This window comes from Xiphophorus couchianus, chromosome 14, assembly GCF_001444195.1.
Source record: "Xiphophorus couchianus chromosome 14, X_couchianus-1.0, whole genome shotgun sequence".
In the NCBI taxonomy this organism is placed as follows: Eukaryota; Metazoa; Chordata; class Actinopteri; order Cyprinodontiformes; family Poeciliidae; genus Xiphophorus; species Xiphophorus couchianus.
Window position 1 is genome coordinate 24,915,886 of NC_040241.1, and position 17,604 is coordinate 24,933,489.

A 17,604-nucleotide genomic window follows, 5' to 3' on the forward strand; every position below is an offset into this window, starting at 1 on the left:
TCAGACCCAGAAGCGGTGGATGTGGAATCAGGAGTGGAGTCTGTCAAGCTGCCCTGCAGAATCAGAGAGAATCTGGATGGAGACGTTACAGTGGAGTGGAGGGACGGAGACGGCAGGATGGTCCATGTGTATCCGAACGGTTCTGATCAGCCTAGAGAACAGAACAGTACTGAGTCTGAAGAACAGGACGACTTCTACAAAGACAGAACCATGATGGATGAAAACCTGCTGAAGGCTGGAAACTTCAGTCTGACTCTGAGTCGGCCCACTGATAAAGACAGTAACGTCTACACCTGCAGAGTCTCAAGTGGAGATGGAAACTTGACGGCGAGACGAGTTTGGCTCAAGGTCAAAGGTCAGTGGTTTAAATTTATTTTTCCAATTAGCTGATTGGTTGTGATCAATAGTGATGGTTTTCTGATTAGGAGGGCAAAGGTCAATGTGATGAAGATGAGGAAGCAGAGCAGGAGGAAGAGGTCCAGGTTGGTTCTGGTTGGTTCTCCCAGAAGAACCGACTGGTTCTGGTTCTGTTAGTAGGAAGAGATGAACCAAAGGAAAGAAAATGGTAAAAAGAGGAGAGAGAGAGCAGCTGGAAGGACAACCAGGAAGGTAGAGAGAGAATCATCAGGTTCTGGGAAGTTCTGCCTCCATCCTTCTGAACCCAGACAGAATAAATCCTCCACCTCACTGAGGACGTTCACCATGAATCAGGATTTAATCAGGACTTCAGGCTCTGATCAATAAGCAGCATTGATCAATACTCAATAGTTGGGCTTTGTTCTGTAATTGAAGGGTTGCCAGTTCTGATCCGGCTCAGTCTGTCTCAGCTGTTGTCCTTTGACTAGACCGTTCTCCACTTTGCTCTGTCAGACTGATGCTAATGTGTTGTAGCCACCAGAGCAGCTGTAGCTACTACAGTAGCTCAGCACTTCATTGGGTGAATGAATGAATGAATGAATGAATGTAGAGAGAAAAGCTCTGCAGTCTGAGGACTGGATGAGTTCAGATTCATGGAGTCATTGACCAACATCTGGTTGATCCTGATGCTGCTGGATTGTCTCTAACTGTCCTCTGTCTCCTCAGCAGGGACAGACCGGGTCCAACCAGAGGACACCAGGACCAGAAGAAACTCTATTGATCCGTCTCCTCTAATGGGTGATCAATTAGTCTGATCAGGTTGATCAATCTCTGATTATTGATCCAGCCAGACTTTGGATCAGAGCCGATCTCAGTGAAGGTTCTGATGGACCAACAGAGGGACACTTCCTGGTCCTCTGGTCCAGTCTGCAGCCTCTTATTGATCACTATTGATTATTGATGACAGAATGAAGATCTGAAGGAACTGAACGAACCAGTTCATGACTGGAACTGGAACTGGTTTGGATCCATCAGGGAGGAGAACAGTTCAGTTTGACCCATGACCTCATCATCATCTTCATCATTTTCTCTTCAAACCCAAAAATCTCAGAATTTTTTGCTTCCAGTCCAGAATTTGGATCTTTAGTTTAGAGCTGCACTGATTGTAATTTTCTGGCCGATTATAAATCTTTAAAATTTGACCTGCTGGTTCTAATTTTGGCCTTTTTTTCTGAAATGTTGCTGCATATCAGGAGAAAGTTGCTGAGTTGCCAACAGACTGACTGCAAACATTGAGTTCTGACCCGGTGGGCCGGTCTGCCAGTCAAACGTCTCTCTGATTTCTAGACCTTCGCTGAGGAAGAGAAAATCGTCTTCATGTCTAAATATCGGCTGATATTTCAGGAATCAGCTCAGATAAAATGACTGGCAGAGAAATTGTTGCACCAAAGAAAACCTGGAAATATTTTGTTCCTTTATGGTTGATGTAAAGTCCAGTTACACTTATTGCATTTATTAATCTTTATTACATTATAATGCAGATTATTCTAGTCCTGGATTATAATCTAACTCTGACAAACATCCTAAAGTGTCCATCTGGTTTCTATATGAATCCTGCCTTATTAATGTTTTCATTATAAATAATAGAAGCTTCTTTATTTCACTTTTTTATTTTAGACACAATTTGATTGTAAAAGTGAAAACCTACTAACACCATAAACTGTTATTTTATAAAATACAGAATTTGAACATAGTTCCAGATTTCTGATCACTAAATGTTTTAATTTCTGACTGAAATATATTTTATGCCTCATTTTATCCATTTGTTACATTTTGCTTTCATGTTAATGTGAATTTAAAGACAAAACGTTGAATTTTAAACCTCCAGAATGAAGATATAATTTATTACCAAAAGATCATGAAATAATTTGATCACTAATATAATTATTCAATATATTTAGTCAGACATCAGCTGAAGCTCTAGAATGAGTTTTTCTATACACGTTACTATTTACAGTGTTCATATTCTATGCTTGTATATCTACTATAATGATATTTCATGCTTGTATTTTTTATTTCTTATGAATTTTTAGATTTATTTTACATTTTCTCTGTGCTTTAAGGCTGAATGAATCTGATTCTCTGGTTTCTGAGTTTTTCTCTGCTGGTTTTATTTTCAGTCAGGATGAAAAAATATTTTTTATTTTAAATCTGGATGTTTCCTGAATCTGCAGAATCAAATTGATAATCATTTGAATTATTGATTTCTAATAACAGATGAACTGATTGGTACTGAAGATTAATCAATATTTATCTAATCATAAATATCTATTTCACTTGCTGGAATCCATGGATATACAGAGTTTTTATTAATTTGGCTGGAAAATAACATTTTATTTTCAGACCAAATCAGTTTCCAGATTTTATAGATTTTTTTAGTTTAAAATGAAAACAGAAAATATTTTCATAACTTTGTTTTCTTTACTGATTTATTTCGTCCCTTCAGGGAGTCGACCTGAATCCAAACTAAAACATCCTGGTTGGTCCTGATTTCACTCTGAACTACAGAAAACCTAAAAAAATCCAGATTTTCCAAAAATTTAATCCTCAAACAGAAACTCAGTAAGTTTGATACTTTTTCATTTTTTTCTTTAAATGCCAGTTTTAGTTTTTAAACTCATTTTCAGGTGATTTTATTTGTTTCTGCCATGTTTTGTTAAACATGTTTGCTAAAATGCCAAGATGTGCTTAATAACAATAAAACGTGATAATAAACTAAAAACTTCCGTCTGTTTTGTGTTTGAATTCATTTTTATTCAGTTTTTCCAGGATCGTCTTGCAGTGACTCTTTTAAATCAGGTTCTTAAATCATTTTCTTGACTTTTCATCCCATTTTAAACGGCAGAGTAAAAATATCTCTAACACTTTATTAGTTCTGTTGATTTCAGGCTGATTCTGTTTTCACACAAACTTCAGACTTTCTCATATTTATTAAAATCAGCTCTTGCTGCTGCATCCTTGTGATGAAAACGTTCCCAGAAAGTCGTTCCTTCTGGTCTCTCCAGGCCAAAGTCAAACTGTCCCAGGTTGAACTGAAGCTGGAGACGTTTTCCTCCAGTCTGGCTGCTTTAGTATCTTCATATTTAGGAGTTTTGTGTTTCTCTGTGACGTTTCTGCTCAACGTTCATAATCAGCTCCAACACCAAACAACACATTTTACTCTCTTCTGCAGGAACCAATCTTCATTGTCTCTGTTTCCATCCAGCTGCAAACAGTGAAACACAATAAACATCCTGTAGCTTCACAGTGACAATAATTACAGCCAAATGAAAACTTTATATTAATTTAGAGTTTAGTATCAATAAACATCCATCATGCAGATTATGTTAAAAAAACACATTTTAGGAAAAACATCTTTATTTAGAAAACATCATTTATGAAACAGCAACACAAAACATTTGATACAAAATTAAAGGAGAAACATTAAAGTAACAACATTTAATAGAAATAAACAAATGTTCAAATATATTAAAATATACATTTAAATCTTTCAGGGGTCAAAGTTCAGACTGGATCTCTGCCTGGGATCATTTATGGTCTGAACAAATCGACACACCAGACCAACACCATGTTGTTGGTCTCATCCTGCAGCCGGTTCTAAAGATGGAACCGGTTCTAAAGATGGAACCAGTTCTACAGATGGAACCAGTTCTACAGATGGAATCAGTTCTGCAGATGGAACCGGTTCTACAGACGGAACCGGTTGTACAGATGGAACCGGTTCTACAGACGGAACCGGGTTTCGGGTCGATCTTCCTGTTCCCGTAGAGAAGAACCGGATCCGACTCCAGATCAGTTCTGATAAAACAGATCCATTCTCTGCTCCACATGGCAGACTGATGATCTGATCTGCAGGGGAGGAAACAACAGGACACAGAGGTCAAAGGTCAAAACATTTAAAATAACATTAATTTACTTTGTTAAACTGGTTTATAAATGAATCAATAATTGACAATAAAAATTAAAACTCTTCATCCAAACTATCAACAATGAAACTAAAATAATTTCCTGGTTGAATTAATCAGATCTTCATGTTCTGACACCAGGCTGTACTTGACCTTTGACCTTACAGACTGGCTGCTAGCTTAACAGAGTTTCATGTCCTGGCTGCACCTTATGTTGCTTATGTCAGTGCTGCCTTCAATGAGTGTGGGAGATGTCGGTATCAGAGACCCGACTGGACCAGTTCTGATCAGGTGAGTCTCTCTGTTCCTCCATGTGAACCTAAATCAGTAAAACTGTTTTCCAGCTAAAATCAGGTCAGTTTAACTTCCTGATGTTTCCAGGTTGGACCTTTACATTCCTGCTGCAGTTACCAGATCAGAATGTAAAACTGAATCACTTTAGATGTGAGACCTGAAAATGTTTAGATTTGTTTAAATTGATTAAAATATTTATCTATAAAAACAGGAATCAACAGAATCACCACAGGTTCTGTACATGGTTACAAAATGTTTGTTTTTAGGTGTAAAATGAGAAAAGAGTGATAGTTTTAATCCCATCCTGTCACTTAAAAACTTTATTAATTTCTAAGCTAAAACCTGTCAGCAGAAACAAACATGAAGCAGAAAATGGATCCAACAAGTTCAAGCCGTTTCCTGCAGCAAAGGCCACACATCCGTTTTTACATCTCTAAGAAAAGTCAGAGGAAACTGATTCTGTGATAAAACGGCTTGCCATACCGGACTCACCCTGTCGGAGCTGAAAACAACCATGACGTCACAGTAAGATATGAACATCTGTCTCTGGTTTCCATAGAAACACAGAGAACAACATCTGCATCAAGCAACAAACTGGAATCTGATCCAACATGAACCTCCTTTAAAATCCCCCAGAGATCTTCAGACTTTAATTAGGACATAAAAACGGACAGCGCCCAGATCTCTGAGGAGCTCACTGCGCATGTCCGGGTTCTGCTCTTCTTGTAAATCACGTGACTTCAGCAGAAGTGAAACTGAGCTGCTGGCTGTGACTGAGTTTATTTATAAAGTTTCTTCATCTGATCTGTTGAAACTCATCAGGTTGAATCTGGAAGCAGAAAAAACAACCAACTGGAATCTGTTCATGTTGACGTCACTGGAACCAGTTTAGATCAGAAACTGGAGCCGGAAGCAAACAGGAAGTCAGAAACTTTAAACTGGATTCTAGAAAACTGATGTAAACATTCATTATTTACATTCTGCTTCCTGTCGGATCCAGATCCAGATTATTAGAAAGTAGTAAACATGTGACGTCATGTAAGTGGATCCTGCTGCTGGAGTCTTCCCATGTAACGATGCTGCCACCTTGTGGCCAGAGATGAACACTGCGCTCTGTAGTTCTAGTGGATCTCAGATGGTTTGAGCTTCCAGAGAAAAGTTTCTGCATCAAACTGGGAAATGTAAAAACTTCTCTGATCTCTGATGTCACTGAAGCTGGATGATGTCACACCAACGGTCCAATCATCTGTTTCTAAAGCTCTGAATGACTTTGGTTCATCTTATCTAAATGTTTTAGTTTATATTCTACAAATGTTATTCGCATCTAATTAATTGGTGTTTAATTAAGATATTTTTAGTAAACAGAGCTGATGAGTGAGTGGTAGTACTGGGAGGTGGACCGGACCGGGTCGTTGGGTTTTTCTCCTCATCAGCAGAACAGGAGGAGAGGTCAAGTGTTTAAGACTCTCTGTTTCAGCTGGATCCAGTATGAACTCCCAGTATAGATCCATAGAGCTGGACTGATGACACTTTAATCATTTCATTTCAGTGTGGAGGAACAGAGACACATCTTAAAGTCAGAGGATTCTGGACTTCAATGAATGCAGGTTCAGTTTGAGATTAATGGACCAGAACACAGAGGAGGAGTCCGGCTGCATCCTGCTGCAGGTGAGTCTGGCCCCTGGGGACTGGAGTAGGAAACCCCTGGTTTAGTCTGACTGGTCAAGGTCAGAATGAAGAACTAAACTTTCTGAGGGAACTTATTGTTTTTTCCTAAAAGTTTTTATGAACTTTATTTTTCAACTTTTTGATGGTTTACTAAAATAAATGGGAAAAAGAGCAAAGTTGAATATTTTACTTTGTAGATTTCCAAGATGTTTAGCTGCAGTATTTGTCCACCAGGTGGCAGCAGAACCTGCAGTTTTTGTCCACCAGGTGGCAGCAGAGCCTGCAGTATTTGTCCACCAGGTGGCAGCAGAACCTGCAGTTTTTGTCCACCAGGTGGCAGCAGAGCCTGCAGTATTTGTCCACCAGGTGGCAGCAGAACCTGCAGTATTTGTCCACCAGGTGGCAGCAGAGCCTGCAGTATTTGTCCACCAGGTGGCAGCAGAGCCTGCAGTATTTGTCCACCAGGTGGCAGCAGAGCCTGCAGTATTTGTCCACCAGGTGGCAGCAGAGCCTGCAGTATTTGTCCACCAGGTGGCAGCAGAACCTGCAGTATTTGTCCACCAGGTGGCAGCAGAGCCTGCAGTATTTGTCCACCAGGTGGCAGCAGAGCCTGCAGTATTTGTCCACCAGGTGGCAGCAGAGCCTGCAGTATTTGTCCACCAGGTGGCAGCAGAGCCTGCAGTATTTGTCCACCAGGTGGCAGCAGAGCCTGCAGTATTTGTCCACCAGGTGGCAGCAGAGCCTGCAGTATTTGTCCACCAGGTGGCAGCAGAGCCTGCAGTATTTGTCCACCAGGTGGCAGCAGAGCCTGCAGTATTTGTCCACCAGGTGGCAGCAGAGCCTGCAGTATTTGTCCACCAGGTGGCAGCAGAGCCTGGATCGTCTGCAGAAATCTCAGCCTTTCATCTTTTCATTCTGCTGAACTTCAGGAAAGTTGAAACATTTTAAATGTTATAAAAATCTTCATGATGATAAATGATGTTTATCTCCGCAGGTTTATTGATGGATTATTGATCCTCTGGTTGATCAGACATGATGCCTTTAACTCACTGATGGTTGATGGTGAAAACATGAAGGACTCTTAAAGCTGCAGCTGGAGCTCAGAGGAAACCAACTGGATCTAAACCAGTCAAATCCTCCAGTCTGATCCAGGCAGAGTCACTGGGAGAACTGGAGTCCAGACCCACTGGGACTGGTCAGATGTCCTTCATCACAGATCATCATCATCATCATCATCATCATCATCATCATCATCATCACAGATGTTCTGTCTGGTTCTGATCCATCTTATGTTTTATTATTTCGTTTTTTCTAACATGTTTTATGCTAACTTAGCATCGCTGCTAACCATTAGCCTTCCTGTTAGCAGGAGCTTCAGATGAAGCTTGAAACGAGGCCACATGATCAATGACATCACTTCCTGTCCAAACCTGCTGCCGTCTCTTCTGCTGAACTGCTGGCATTGTTTCAAAAATTCACATTTTGGAAAATATTTTTAACAATAAGTAAAAACACAAAGTGAATTTTTATGTTTATTTTTTCTTGATATAAACAGAAATAAACAGCTGCTCTGCTGTTTGGGTTGGTTCCGACTCAATGAATATGAAAATATTTTAACTTCTAATCAATTATTATTATGATTCACTTTTGCATAAATGTTGATTTTCTGGCAGTTTATTTTCTATTTTCCATTTTTAAATCAAATATTTTCATAAAAGTCTTGATGCCATTCAGAAACTTTAGCAGAGGAAACGCCAAAGCTGAGCTGCATAGGAACACATCATATCTGACCTTTGACCTTTGACACGTCCTTTAGTTCCTCCCACCATTAAACTATTTAACATTTAGATTGTTACTGAAACCTGGACTGTTGCTGACATCTTGCTCTGCTGTTTATCTGAAGCTGTTTGGATGATTTTCACTGCAAGTCAAAATATAATTTAGTTAAATTTAGTTAGAAATCAGAAAAGATTCTTAGATAATCCAGAGTAGATTAAAGAAAAGTCATAATTTTAATGTTTTCCTCCATCATGAAGATGTTTCTGGTTTTTCTCCAACAAACTGGTGAAACCAGAAACTGAACATCTGGACTCAGATTAAAGTCATAAAGACGAATAAAATGACTTCATGCTGTTTGGACTGGATTTTATTCAGGAATATCAGAGGAAAATGAAGATACATGCCACACTTTTCAGATTATTTATAAAAACATTTTAATTCTCCTTCCACTTAATTATTATTCAATAATAAAACATAAAATTGTTCAAAATAAATGTAGGTCATTTTTCAGCTGCTGCATTTTGTGATTATTGATTTATAATTGATTATTTTAAAGGAACATTTCACACATTTTACAACTAAAATACATTTTCAAAAAAATTTTTCTTGTGGTTTATTGTTTAATATAACAAATTAAGACAAACAAAAATAAAAGTGAAGAACCAACCAGAACCAACTGGACCAACTAACAGACATAAAACTCCCAGATTATTTATCTAATATTGATGTTCTGAATCCACAGACTCTTAATTTAACTTTAACTGCAGTTTATCACAGATTCTTTAAAGATTAAATCAATAAACAACCTGAAGGATCAGCTTTACTTTCACACACTGGGGGATTTTTTTTAGTTTTAACAGGTTTGTTCTGCGGTTCTGGTTCAGTTTTTCTCACCTGCTGCTGTGAATAAAAGTTTCCACTGGTGAACCGCAGACAGACAGACAGACAGGCAGGCAGACAGACAGACAGACAGACAGACAGGCAGACAGACAGACAGACAGGCAGGCAGACAGGCAGACAGACAGACAGACAGACAGACAGGCAGACAGACAGACAGACAGGCAGGCAGACAGGCAGACAGACAGGCAGACAGACAGACAGACAGGCAGACAGACAGACAGACAGACAGACAGGCAGACAGGAACATCATGTTTGTTAGCAACAAGCTGCAGAACCGCAGGTTAAACTGGTTCAACAACTTAAACAGGGTAAACTGGGTAAACAAGTTAAACTGGTTCAACAATGTAAACAGGTTAAACTGGTTCCACAGGTTAAACTGGTTAAACAAGTTAAACCGTTTAAACTGGTTAAACAAGTTAAACTGGTTAAACTGGTTCAACAGGCTTTGAGGTTTTAACAGTTCAGACATTTAAAATAAAAACAGTGAATTACTGAAAACATGAGACTGAAACATTAATACATTCATTTGGTTCTACAGACAGATAAATATTCACCAGGAGTCGATCGATCACTCTGGGCTTTAACTAGGCCGGTGGAGGTTCCTGCTGGACCTGGAGGATTACCTCAGGGTGGAATAAACTACTTTTGGTTCTGGTTTATAATCTGAAAAGAAAAACATGAAATCAAATCAAAATAAACCAAACTGAACCTGAACTGTTTGGTTCATAATGAGAATCGACTGGAATGGAAACGATTCAGAGTTCATGTGATTGAACTGAAATAAAATAATTCAGTTTATTTAAAGGACCACAGAAACATGTTATCACTTTAATATATGATATAAATAAATGAACTGAAACTTAATCTATAATCATCTCATCAAGTTTTTTAGCTTCATTTTGGTAAATTTGTAGATTTTTTCATGAACTTTCCAGAATAAATGATTTATTTATTTTCAAGCTGTTGCTTGTTGGAGCTTCAGTTCAAGTCGTTTTGATGCAAATATTTTATTTTAAAGCTTATGCATTTATTTATTATTAGTAATAAGAGCATAAATCAGGAGCACAAAGCTTTTATTTTGTAATAGAAAGCAGCAGGTTTCATAAATCTGCATAAAATAATTTATTTTTCTTTGTGAATCTAGTTTTATTCAACATCAATATTTTCTGATTTTTTCCATTTCAGATTAAAGATCTGAATAAGAAGATTAATTTGTGCTCAGTTATGTATTTAGAGAAGTTTTACCTCTTTTCCTGGTTTCTCTGATGATTATCTGCCCATAACTGACTTCATCTGTCGTCACCGTGGAAACGACTGTAGACGGATCGCTTCCTGAAAAATTAACAATAAGAGGCTTAAAAAAATGCAACAATCAATCAATCAATCAATCAATCAATCAATCAATCAATCAATCAATCAATCAATCAATCAATCAGATTTTATTTGCTTTACATCATAAAATCACAAAAAACAAATAGTTGAATCATTACGTTTTTGGATAAACACTTAAATGTTGATCCATTTTTCCTTCTTGATGTTTCAGTTTGTTTTTCCAGATTTAAAGGCTCTCAGTGTTTCGGCTGTTTTACATTTTTACAGAAGTTTGTTCCAGATCTGTGCTGCATAGAAGCTGAATATTACTAAACATCGACCGTCATTAAATGCAGATGTATAAATAAATAGAACTGACTCACAGCTTCACACAAAATAAAGAGTTAAAGGCAAAATCTTTGCTTCTTATTAAGATATTTTTTAAATGAATCTTTATTAGAATATTTTTATCTTCTGCTTTGCATTTTAATCTGTTTGATCTTCTACTTATTGTTCTTTTTTCAGAATAAAATGAATCTTAAAGCTAATTTGACCAAAGTTTAAACAACCTGGTTCTGAAACAAACATATTTATACTTATTTTTAAGATACTTTCATTATTTTATTAGTCATTTGTTCTACTTCTCATTTTTCCTTCTTACTGTTTTACTTTTTGATAGTTTTACTTCTCTTTGTTATTCTTCCATTTTTATTAGTTATTAGTTTAACTGAGTTTGTTGTATAAAGTATTTTAATTGAAAGTTCAGCTTTAGGATAAAAACACTAAACATGCAGTTTTATTAACTTTAACATATTTAAAGTGGAGTTCATCACAATTAAATGCAGACCCTGATACCTCCCACCTACTCACTGCGGTTTACATAGCACCGGATGCTAACGCTAGCTCGGCCGTGGGACTCCTGCATGATACTATCAGCAACAACCAGAACAAGTTCACATCGTCTCTGGGGACTTTAATCATGCTGATCTGAAATCAGTCCTCCCCAAATTCCATCAACACGTAAAGTGCACAACCAGGGGTGATAAAACTCTGGACAAGCTGGACACAAACATCAGACAAGCATACAGGGCTAAACCCTTAGCACACCTTGGCCAGTCTGATCACGTGTCCCTGCTACTGATCCCTGCTTACACCCCCCTGTGGAAACGTGTCCCCAGTACAACCCGGACTGTCACCATCTGGCCTGAGGATGCCTCTCACCAACTACAGGACTGCTTCCAGAGAACTGACTGGGAGGTTTTTGCACATCAGGACCTGGAGAACTACACCTCAGCAGTCTTGGACTACATCAGGTTCTGCACGGACAATGTCACCAGGAACAGACTCATCAGGATCTATCCGAATAGGAAACCCTGGATGACTAAGGAGGTCCGGGGCCTCTTGAAAGCCAGGAATGCTGCTTTCAGGTCTGGGGACAAAGCACTCTACAGTTCTGCCAGAGCCAACCTGAGAAGAGGCATCTGCCAAGCTAAGGCATCATACAGAGGGAGAATAGAGAAGCAGCTCAGGAGCAACAACACCAGGCAGGTGTGGCAGGGTGTCCAGCACATTACAAACTACAGATCCAGCAACCAGCCATGCACGGAGGGAACCACTTCCCTGGCAGAGGAGATGAATATCTTCTTTGCCCGCTTTGAGGCGACACCTACCACAGCTCCATCACAGCTGCCTGTCCACAGCAGCTCTGTTCTCACAGTAGAGGAGTGTGAGGTGAGGCAGGTGATGAGGAAGGTGAACCCAAGGAAGGCTGCGGGACCTGACGGTGTGTCGGGACAGGTGCTTAAAGACTGTGCAGACCAACTGGCTGGAATCTTCACAAAGATTTTTAACCAGTCCCTGTCTCAAGCCACTGTCCCTCCCTGCCTAAAGTCCTCTACCATTGTCCCCCTGCCGAAAAGAACCAACATCAACACCCTGAACGACTACCGTCCAGTGGCACTCACACCGATCATCATGAAGTGCTTGGAGAGACTGGTGCGGAGTCACATCCTCGCTGGCCTGCCTGCTGAGCTGGACCCTCTCCAATTCGCCTACAAAGCAAAGAGGTCCACAGAGGACGCTGTATCCACTGCACTTCATGCTGCCCTGACCCACTTAGAGAAGCAGGGGAGCTACGTCAGAATGCTCTTCGTGGACTTCAGCTCAGCATTTAATACTATACTTCCCCAACGTCTGGTGTCCAAGCTAGCAAACCTTGGGCTCCCATCAGCCACCTGCAGTTGGATCCTGGACTTCCTAACAGGTCGCTCCCAGAGGGTCAGACTGGGCCCCCACACCTCCACTGCTCTGAGCCTGAACACCGGATCGCCACAGGGTTGCGTGCTCAGCCCACTTCTCTACACCCTCTACACTCATGACTGTGTCTCCAACCACTTCAGCAACAAGATCATAAAGTTTGCAGATGACACGACTGTTGTTGGTCTCATCTCAGGCGGGAAGGGGGAGCTGGAGTTCAGGGATGAGGTGAAGCGGCTGTCAGAGTGGTGCAAAGTCAATAACCTGCTCCTCAACACCTCCAAAACAAAGGAGCTGGTGATCGACTTCAGGAAGAACAAAACGGACATCCAGCCTCTCACCATCAGTGGGACCTGTGTGGAGAGGGTCCCAGTGTTCAGGTTTCTGGGCATGGAGTTGGAGGACAAGCTAACCTGGAGCACCAACACCAAGGAGCTGTTGAAGAAGGCACAGCAGAGACTGTACTTTCTGAGAATACTCAAGAAGAACCGTCTCCCCTCAGACCTGCTGCAGGCCTTCTATCACTGCTCCATAGAGAGTGTGCTCACGTACGGTCTGTGTGTCTGGTACGGCAGCAGCACATCAGCGGACAAGAAGGCGCTCCAGAGGGTTGTTAGGGCAGCAGAGAGAACCATAGGCTGCCTCCTCCCCACTATGGAACAGATTTACACTTCCAGGCTCCACAAGAAAGTTTTGGACATTTTAAATGACTCTTCACACCCTGGCCATGGTCTCTTCCAGCTGCTGCCATCAGGCAAGAGATACAGAGCAATAAAAACCAGGACAAATCGCCTAAAAAACCGTTTTTACCCGATGGCAATCATGGCACTAAATTCAAAGGCATAAGAACGTCTGCTCTTGACACCACTTTGTTAAAAATGTCAATTCTGTTGCGACACCTCCAGGCGCTGCAACCATCTTCTGATGTCTAAGTTTATTTCTCATTTTGTACTATTTATTTCTTTATCTTTGTATATTATGTATATACACATAACCTGCATCTTAACTCGAGTCGAGCAAATCTCAGTCTGTAATCTGTTGATGACAATGACAATAAATCTTATCTTATCTAAAATATTGTCATGTATAGTTTAAGATTAGATCATCTTTAAATGTTACATTTTCTCCTCTTTCCCTTCAGCTCTGGAAGTGCTGAGAGTATTGAACTTACAGACATCAGTTTTATTATTTATGATAATTATAACATCATTTATATCACTGGTCTCTGATTCCTAAATGCATTTAAATGAGAATTAATTCAATCATAAACTGACAGAAAGTCCAGTTTGGTAATATTCTCAGTTTGTAAAATCATAAATGAACATGAAGATGATCATCTGATGATTCTGCTGAGCTGCTCTGTCACTATAACTGAGAAAACTTGAACAAAAAGCCACCAGAAGGTTTTTGCTCTCATTCATACAGGATTGAGTCCAATTCAGTCTAAAGACAAAAAAAGACAAAATTTTAAAAATCAAGTAATTTTTACCTTTAGCTGTTATGAAAATGATTTGTATATAAAATGACTGTAAAAGAAATTTCAGTTTGTAATTTGAAGCCTGGAAATTGGCCTCTGTCCCTTTAAGAAGCTCCTAATCTTTCCAACACTTCAGTTCATCGTCACAACAATGCTTCTCCATTATGCCTTTTCCAGCTGTTCTTAGGAGCGTTGCTCTGAGCAGCAGCTCCAGCAGGTGTTTGCTAATTGCTGCTGGCTAGTCTGAAGGAGCTGCTCTGTGAGGCAGAAACCTGGAAACTGCAGCCAATGGGAGGAGCTGCAGCCGAAGGCGGGGCTAGGCCCACCCAGGCGTTTTGCACAGCTGGATGGTTGCCATGGAGATTATGAAGGAACCATGGCAACAATCCAGGTATGTTTTTGATGAAGGAATAACTTTATAATATGATGTAAAGGTAAAAATATATAGATATGATTCTGTTCCTTTAAATATTGTGCAGACTTTGGTTCAGGATGAAACCAACTTAAAACATTTTCTGTTTATTTAAAACTTCCTCATTTCTGTGGCTAACAGCGTTAGCATTTATCACTCTGTGTTTTTAATACTTATGATAAAATCAAACTATGGTTTAAATTGAATTGTAATTAAAGCTCTGAGGGAATCAAGATGGAATTTGGCTTCAATTCTCCATCTGACCATCAGATCCATCATTTCCTCTGTTTCCTAAACAAACGGATCCGATTCTCTGGTCAGAGACGATGGAGGGAATCGCAGGTTTTCCCCTCAGGTTGGTGATTTACAGATCAACCTTTGATTGGAAAGTGACATCAGACACTTTCAGATTGTTGTGAAGACAAAGTTTCTAAATGAAACTCTGATCATTTCCTGCTTCATGAAGATCAGGAGGCGTCTGCCTCACTTCAGTGGTATGTTCTCTTGTTTCTCCCATTTTGAAGAGTTTTCTTGTTACTCTGGCTCAAAAGCTACAGCGGTGTTTGTAGTGAGGCGAAACTCAAAGCAGCAGCTCAAGGCCTTTTAGAGGCGTTTCTGTCTAAACCAGAGTCTGTTGGCTGCAGCAGCTGCAGCTGCTGCAGCAGCTGCTGTCTGAGCTTCGTCACTCTGGTTCCCCTCAGGCGGCGACTCTTCCCAGGTACGGAGCCACTGAACCTTTAGCTCCAGCTCAGAAGACCTGAGGGCCCTCATGTCTTTAAACGCATCCAACTCCATTACATCAATGGAAACACACCAGTAACAGACCACACTGCCCAGTAGGAGGCCGTGTGGCTGCATACTGGGTCAACTGTTAAAGATATTAAGTTCATAAACTTAATAATTGCTCACAAATTAAAGGTTGATATCTTCTGAATGGTTTCATGTTAAAACTCAGTCCTGCTCTTTAAGGTACGGCTGCCAGGAGTGCCAGGGTTTGTGGAGAGCATGGTTAGTCACGAGAACATGTCTGACTCTCAGCAGCGGAAACCACAATGCATTTCACCTCTGTTTACTCAATGTCACACGTTCACATCAAAGCAAGACGCAACAGTTTCTCAAGTTGGAACGGAATCAACAGCGACGAAGTCCAAACCACAGAGCGACCAAACGGCAGCAGCTCAACCAGCCTCTGATGAGAAACGCTGCTGTCGTCCTGATGGCGTGAGAAGATCACATGACCAACCACCCAACGGAAGAATGAAGACCAACCGGGTCAGAACATGGAGATACTGAGGCAATAAACATTCATGAAGACAAGAAGAACTTTGTTAAAGCTAAATATTCCTCTAAATATTTCATTATTATGAGAAATAAAACTTTAGTTGATGGAACTGAGGCGGTTCTGAGTTATGGAGAGAAAATCAGATGAAAACATTCAATGGAAAAATAACTTAATAGTTTGGATATTTTAAAGTTATGATCAGTTCAGTTTAGTAAAAACATTAAAAAAAACTTTCAGCTGATTTAATCAATTTAAAAGAAAATATTCTTATATCTATTGGATCAATATTGGAGGATATTAAACTTTACAAAAGTAAAGTTTGTTGTTGGTTAAAACAAAGTTAATGTTACAACATGAAGGACAAAATGGCTCCTTATCAGCTGCAACGTTTCAAACTGCAGAAAACTTTTGATACTTTTCACAGATTATGAGGAGAATATTGTAAAGTTTGGAGCTTTTCTAGGATGAGAAACGGAGAAGATCTTTGACCAAACAGACCCAGAGTCTGAAATCAGATTTTATACGCTGGAAAACCAGGTGATGGTAGTTTAGTTAGTTAACTATTAGTAGTTAACATTACCTCTAAAGCTCATCATAGCATCGACTGTTATAACTTCGTTCTCTACATGAACATCATGAAATATGATAAAAAGTCTCAAACAGCCACATCATGTCCAGATTAAAGAAGTTCAGGATGGAGATAAAGTTATGATCAGAGTTATGATGACATTATGGCTCTGAGGCTCCAGAGAAACTCAGATCATCCAAAATGGAGGAAACCTGGAGGAGTGAAGATCCTCCCAGGAGAGACTGACAGAAATCAAATCAAGTCTTTTCTCCAGTCTAACCAGTTACCATCTGGTTCTGGTCGGGTTCTTTGTGTCTCCACTGCTTGAGATTCTCACTCTGTGGGCGTGAAAATGACTGTGGGTGGAAATGTGTGAACATGGAGCCACTGAGGTCTCTGTGAGCAGGACTCCACTTTTACAACATCTGTTTCTGTTTTAACCTGCATGTTCCCTCAGACGGCCAGTTTCTCCAAAGCCTCAGTTTCTTCCTCTGACCCTGCATGACCTCATCCATCACAACCTGTTGGACCTCAAGGTCTGACCAACGGCTACAGTCTGGTCCTGGATTAAAGATGGCGGCTCAGATGTTGCTGTTGTTATAAATACTGAAGCCAAAATCAATCAACAGTCTGCTGCCAGTCACATTGATCGGAGGCAATACCAGCTTTTACCAGTTGTTTCAGAAACAGGAAGGAACCATGAAGGATCTGGAATGGAGACGAATCCGTCTGAGGTTAACTGGGGAAAAACCAGTTAAAGCCAAAATCCCAATCCAGAAGATCCCAGAGGAAACCAGAACAATGTTTTAATCTCTGCAGACCTCATGGCCTCAGTAAAGGTCAGAGGTCGTTACTCAACAATATGGAAGGCAGACTGAGGCAAAAACTGCCTCCATCCGGGAGTTCAAAGGTCAGAGTCACTGGAGACCCAACAGAACACAAAGACCAAAAACATCTTGATGATCCTAAAGGAGTCTGAGGAAATGTTCTGATCAGACAGAACTGGATCTTTCTACAACGTTTGAATCAAGTTGGATCTGCTGTGGAACCAGAACATCAGAACCAGAACATCAGAACCAGAACATCAGATTCACTCAGAGACATTTCTCTGAATCTACCAGCTTCACCGCACAGACCTGCTAACCAATCAGAATCAGGGTAAAGGCGGCTAAACTTTGACTCATATCCAGCAGTGGGTCCGTGTGGCGTTCAGGGTCCCTGTTTCTCATACTGGGAATGAACAGTAATGAATGGTTCCTCTTCAGACTTTTGTTCCCGCCTGATTTCATGCTGAGCTGCAGCAGGTGGAAATGCTGCATGTTGCCAGTAAAACAG

The 17,604-nt window shown here is 40.2% G+C and overlaps 2 protein-coding genes and 1 long non-coding RNA gene across 10 annotated transcripts in view; 2 read left to right on the forward strand and 1 right to left on the reverse strand.

Moving 5' to 3' along the window:
* Positions 1-5,284, forward strand: part of LOC114157626 (uncharacterized) — a 35,781-nt gene extending 30,497 nt beyond the window's left edge. The window contains exons 7-8 of one of the 3 annotated variants that reach the window (XM_028038739.1): positions 5-166; positions 5,253-5,284. In XM_028038739.1, coding sequence (XP_027894540.1) covers positions 5-166; positions 5,253-5,269 — 179 coding nt within the window. In that variant the 3' untranslated portion in view covers positions 5,270-5,284. Of the gene's footprint in view, positions 1-4; positions 167-1,083; positions 3,148-5,252 lie in introns of those variants that run through there. The other 2 variants (XM_028038740.1, XM_028038742.1) reach the window with 2 other exon arrangements.
* LOC114157631 (Fc receptor-like protein 5) overlaps positions 1-17,604 on the reverse strand; it is a 151,970-nt gene that overhangs the window by 56,604 nt on the left and 77,762 nt on the right. For 4 of the 6 annotated variants that reach the window (XM_028038754.1, XM_028038755.1, XM_028038753.1 and 1 more), the window contains exons 7-8: positions 10,209-10,295; positions 9,489-9,626 (exon numbers count right to left, since the gene is read on the reverse strand). The exons of 1 other annotated variant lie outside the window; for it this stretch is intronic. In XM_028038754.1, the coding sequence (XP_027894555.1) occupies positions 9,583-9,626; positions 10,209-10,295 (131 nt within the window). In that variant the 3' untranslated portion in view covers positions 9,489-9,582. Of the gene's footprint in view, positions 1-3,655; positions 4,267-9,488; positions 9,627-10,208; positions 10,296-17,604 lie in introns of those variants that run through there. One more of the 6 variants, XR_003598196.1, reaches the window with a different exon arrangement.
* On the forward strand, positions 6,080-8,417 carry LOC114157677 (uncharacterized). The gene is made up of 2 exons (XR_003598214.1): positions 6,080-6,284; positions 7,279-8,417. It is a non-coding gene; the product is annotated as an uncharacterized LOC114157677 (long non-coding RNA).